Source organism: Lolium perenne, chromosome 7, assembly GCF_019359855.2.
Source record: "Lolium perenne isolate Kyuss_39 chromosome 7, Kyuss_2.0, whole genome shotgun sequence".
NCBI lineage: Eukaryota > Viridiplantae > Streptophyta > Magnoliopsida > Poales > Poaceae > Lolium > Lolium perenne.
The window spans coordinates 200,658,428-200,663,586 of NC_067250.2; the positions used below are offsets into that span (position 1 = coordinate 200,658,428).

At 42.1% G+C, this 5,159-nt stretch overlaps 1 protein-coding gene across 1 annotated transcript; it reads right to left on the minus strand.

Annotated features, from left to right (window-relative positions):
* LOC127314493 (transcription factor MYBS3) lies at positions 1 to 2,405 on the minus strand. The gene is made up of 3 exons (XM_051344957.2): positions 2,060 to 2,405; positions 1,084 to 1,292; positions 1 to 861 (listed from the first exon to the last, which is right to left on the minus strand). Exons 1-3 carry the CDS (start codon positions 2,340 to 2,342, stop codon positions 172 to 174), a joined length of 1,182 nt encoding a protein of 393 aa, XP_051200917.1. The 5' UTR covers positions 2,343 to 2,405; the 3' UTR covers positions 1 to 171.
* Positions 2,406 to 5,159: the final 2,754 nt, after the last annotated feature.

The following is a 5,159-nucleotide window of genomic DNA, read 5'->3' on the forward strand; positions in this document are numbered from 1 at the left end:
GAGACAAACTACAGTAAAATTACTTAGAGAACAGACCAATAAGCTCGAAGAAAGCTATGAGCAGTCAAAAACATTTCCCATGTACCATAATACCGCTTTAGCAGCATAAGCTATTTTGATTTTTCTATCATATCTAAGGGTTACATACAAAAGGAAGGTCTAGCTGCGGAATCACTTTGCAGGGATTAGTCCGTTTGATGAGCCGTTTCCAGGCCCTGTTCCATGGAATGCAGATTGCCTTTCGGGTCGCCCATTTGGTTTTGGTGGCAACGGTGACTTTGGGTTGACACCATTGGTACTTGAGTCACCTTTCAGGTTGAGTTCGGACATGCTGTACAGGTCTTCAACGTTTACAGGAGGTCTTGAGTGGACGGCCACAGGCCTGACAGGCTCATGAGATGCTTGTACTGTACCTGGTGACGATGCTTGCATTATACCTGGTGGCCCATAGAACATAGGAGCATAACCATAGTATGGAACTGGATAAAATGCTTGAGCATAATGAGGCGGAGGAAACATCATTGGGTAACCATAGGGGGATATGACTTGTGGCATCACCATGCCTGCTTCTCCAGCATTCGAACTTGAACCAACCCACTGACTGCCCTCAGGATGATGTGCCATTGCTGGAACTGGTGGTGGAGCTGATGTATAAGTTAGCGCAGGCACGGGAGCAGGTGGTGCCATTACTGCCACCGGTGGTGGAACTGAAACAGATGTCAGCACAGGAACAGGAGCGGGCGGGATCACAGGAGCATTAGCAGGCCGCAGATCATCTACATACTCTTCTACGTCTTGTGACGATGACCGAGAGAGTGGTATCTCTTGTGATGATGAACGGGAGAGTGGCAGATCGCCGGACTGATTAAAAGAATACAAAAAATAATAAGCAAATTGGTACATAGAATAGATGAGGGGCAACAGGAACAAAGAGTAAGACAAACACCTCTTATAGTCAAAATGTAAGCATGCATAATTTTTTTAATGTATATCCTAACAAGTTTAGGTCAGTGCAAGCGGCTTGACCTGATCGCAACACGTGCTAGATGCAGTGAACATAAAGAGGTAAGGAGAGATGCTCACATCATCAATAACCATATCGAAGAGGCTTGATCTTCTCTTTCTTCTATTATTGTTTGTTTGGCGAATGAAATACTTCTGAGCATGGCTAGCAACTTGAGTAGGTGTCCTCGAACCAACGTAATTACGGGATATGCCACGCCAATCACCTTTCCCTAAATTCTTGAGTCCAAGAAGAAAATTTTTGTGCTCCTCTTCTGACCATGACTCGCCTGTCACCAAACAAAAGATTACGAAAAGATGATAAATCCATGTTGCAGAGTTTCATTTGTGGGTTGCAACAAATCATTTTCAATTAAGTGATAAGTACACAAGCTTGAATTGCAACATCAGAATAGAAATACAAGTTCAAAATTGTTCCAAAATCTATATCTACCAAAATACAGTTATAAGTCACCACAGGAACCATATTTATTCAAATAGTTCAAACAAGAGCCCTGTCAAAATTATAAGCTAAAATTATGGTTGTGGTTAATCAATGTTAGCACATGCCTTTCTTTAGGCTGTGAGCCTAAGGTGAAAATTCCCCATTTGTAAGTGGTAATACAATCTGCGTCTCAAAAAAGAAGTGGTACCACAATCTGTTATTAGCCTGAGCTAATCATGCAATCTGATCAAACCTAATACCGAATTCACAACCAGCACAGCAAGATTTGCTAATCTTCCATATTAGCCAATTGCCACCGAACCTAACACATTAAAAGCAGTACTTTGTACGGAATTTCAGACAACAACTTCAATCAGCACAGCAAGATCAAATCTTTGCCACTTGCCATCAGCAAGATTGCACCTTTACATCAAACCAAATATTCGCACACAACAACTTCTCATCTGCTTACCACCAAACAGTACATCCCAAGAACAAACAATATGTTTACACGACAGAGACTACACCTCTGTACACAAGCAAAATCTGATCGCCTCGTAGGCTAAACACAGGGGAGAGCGAGAGAGAGAGAAAAAAAAAACAAAATTTCACCTCGCTTCCGGTGGTGGGGTTTGTCGTCGTCGCCCTCGGAGCCGTACCCCTCGGCCCTGGCGCCGCCGCTACCCTCCGCGAGCTGCGCGAGGTTACCCATGCTGGCGCTCTTCCTGATCGGTGGCTTGTCGCCGATGCGCACGCCGAAGAGCTTCACGGGTGGGCGCGCCGTGCACGTGCGCGTGTTGTGCCCGTGGTTCCCGCACTGCGAGCACCGCCTCGGCCCGTCCCCCGAGCCGCCGCCGCCGGGTGGCGCCGCCGGTGGCACGCCGTCCCGCGTCATGGCAGGCTTAGGGTTGTGGATTTTGTTTTCAATCTGTTATTATTTTTGATCCGTCGAAAAACAAATTCCTCCTCTGGTGGTGTCGTGTATTTATTCTCTGGCGGGGACAAACGAGTAGGAGTACACGGCGAGAAATCAGCTGGATTTTGTTGCCCGGATTTTCCTTATCTGTAGAAAACAGCCTTTTATGTACTGGCCACTATATTTGGATTTTACCTTGGCAGTCAAGGCAGGCCAACTGGCAAAGAGATATTACACGGATTGGATTTCATTTCGGTCGATCTGATTTTTTTTTCTCCAGTATTTCCATAGTTGTTATTATTCACAAATCACAACCTGAAGATCATCATCATATAATATGGACTCTTCGTATAACAGGGATGTCTATCTGCTTTTGCATGAGATTTCTGGTTCATTACACAATACTTATCGTAAGCTTAGCCAATAGCCACGCGAATTTAGGCAAAATGGAAGCTAAATCGCATTCAAGTTTACCATATTTAAGACCTAGGTATATGATACTCCCTCCGATCCTAAATATAAGCCATATAGTTTTTGGCACGGAAATATTAAGAAACACACATTTAGAAAAAATTACACCCCATTTAGATGTGATTAACCATAGGCAATTAATGTGAGCTACTAGAAGACTTTGCATAAGCTAAGAAAACATAATCGAATCACTAAAAATATTGTCCATATAAGTGGAGCAACGTCGTAAACCTTATATTATGGAATTTTTCTCAAAACACTATATGGCTTATATTTAGGACCGGAGGGAGTATTGATTATTCGTATTTGTTTTTATAATTCTATACTATCAGATCTCATTGGATAAACGGGAAAAAATATAGTCGGTGTGTCACTCAAGGGCACAACGAAATCATGAACTCGCACTGAACTAAAAGATCATAGATGCGAGATGATGTGGCAAGCGTGTCATAGTACTGCTATGTTCTACTAGATGGATCTGATGCACTTTGTTACACTATTTTCTTTCTTGGAGTCTTTTTCTATGTTTTTGGGCAGTAAAATGAAATGATGGAAGTAAAATAAGAAAAATGCTCTCAAGAGCATCAATGAAGTAGAATGAGCTTTGAAAAAAGAATAGCAGGATGTCACATCTCAGCTTCATGGTTCAACTCAAAGCAAGATATTCAAGATAAACATATGTATGCTCTGAAAACAAATGAGTCTACAAGACATCAAGCAAAAATAACAAATATTAACAAAAATATCACAATGCCATCCTGATCTTAATACATTGCACATCTGACGCAAGAGAGAACTTTAGAATTATTGTTAAGAGGATGAAAATATATTTAAGGGAAAACATGAATAAAAAGTATTAGAAATACTGAAGGGCCAACAAAATAGCACATCATCTCATTGAAAATAGTTTCAGCAAAAAAGTTAATGCCATACTTCATGAAACACTACAACTATCAAAAGGAAATATTATCGGGGATATCAATATCTCATATAGTCATATGACATCTAGCAAAAGTAGCATGGTTAACCATCAAGCTCTTGCCTTGGCAACGAATAGTAATACATGTACCAAATGTCCTAATTGGATATAATCAAGGAAGATCACCTCCAATCACATCTACCTCTAAGTACACAATGGGCATAGTCAAATATTGAGGATACTACCTAGGGTTTTTTACATGATACCAAAAGAGGTCTGATGCTGTCCAGGACTGGCGCGTGGTTGACGAGGGAGGAAATGGTGTAGCTTTCCTTCGTTCCCCGGCAACGGCGCCAGAAAATAGCTTGATGTCTACTCACGCTTCTTTTCCTGTAGACAGTGTTGGGCCTCCAAGAGCAGAGGTTTGTAGAACAGCAGCAAGTTTTTCCTTAAGTGGATCACCCAAGGTTTATCGAACTCAGGGAGGAAGAGGTCAAAGATATCCCTCTCAAGCAACCCTGCAACCACAATACAAGAAGTCTCTTGTGTCCCCAACGCACCTAATACACTTGTCAGATGTATAGGTGCACTAGTTCGGCGAAGAGATAGTGAAATACAGGTGGTATGAATATATATAAGCAGTAGTAACGGCACCAGAAAATAGCTTGCTGCTACAACTGGCGTGTGGTTGATGGTGGTAATATTGCAGGAAGTACAGATGCAGTAGAACAGTAAACAAGCGATGCAGTATTTGGGAACAAGGCCTAGGGATCATACTTTCACTAGTGGACACTCTCAACATTGATCACATAACTGAATAGATAAATGCTATACTCTACACTCTCTTGTTAGATGATGAACACCACTAATTGTGTAGGGCTACAAGAGCACCTCAATGCCGGAGTTAACAAGCTCCACAACATTCGATATTCATATTTAAATAACCTTAGATTGCATGATTGATCAACACAACTATACCAAGTACTAACATAGCATGCACACCGTCACCGACAGACTATGAAAGGAGGAATAGATCACATCAATACCATCAGTTAACTTCATAATCTACAAGAGATCACAATCATAGCATATACCAAGTACTTCATGATGCACACACTGTCAACATTACATCATGGAGGAGGAATAGACTACTTTAATAACATCACTAGAGTAGCACATAGATGAATAGTGATACAAAACTCATATGAATCTCAATCATGTAAGGCAGCTCATGAGATCATTGTATTCAAGTACATGGAAGAGAGATTAACCACATAGCTACCGGTACAGCCCTTAGCCTCGAGGGAGAACTACTCCCTCCTCATGGGAGACAGCAGCGGTGATGAAGATGGCGGTGGTGTCGATGGAGATGCCTTCCGGGGCACTTCCCCGTCCCGGCGGCGTGC

What these genes read in the sequence shown, in the direction of transcription:
- LOC127314493 (XM_051344957.2), bottom strand. Translation starts at nt 2,342, where the DNA reads ATGACGCGGGACGGCGTGCCACCGGCGGCGCCACCCGGCGGCGGCGGC. An exon ending in ACCCCACCACCGGAAGCGAG is followed by an intron (nt 1,293 to 2,059) that starts GTGAAATTTTGT and finishes GTTTGGTGACAG; the next exon opens with GCGAGTCATGGTCAGAAGAG. An exon ending in TCGATATGGTTATTGATGAT is followed by an intron (nt 862 to 1,083) that starts GTGAGCATCTCT and finishes TCTTTTAATCAG; the next exon opens with TCCGGCGATCTGCCACTCTC.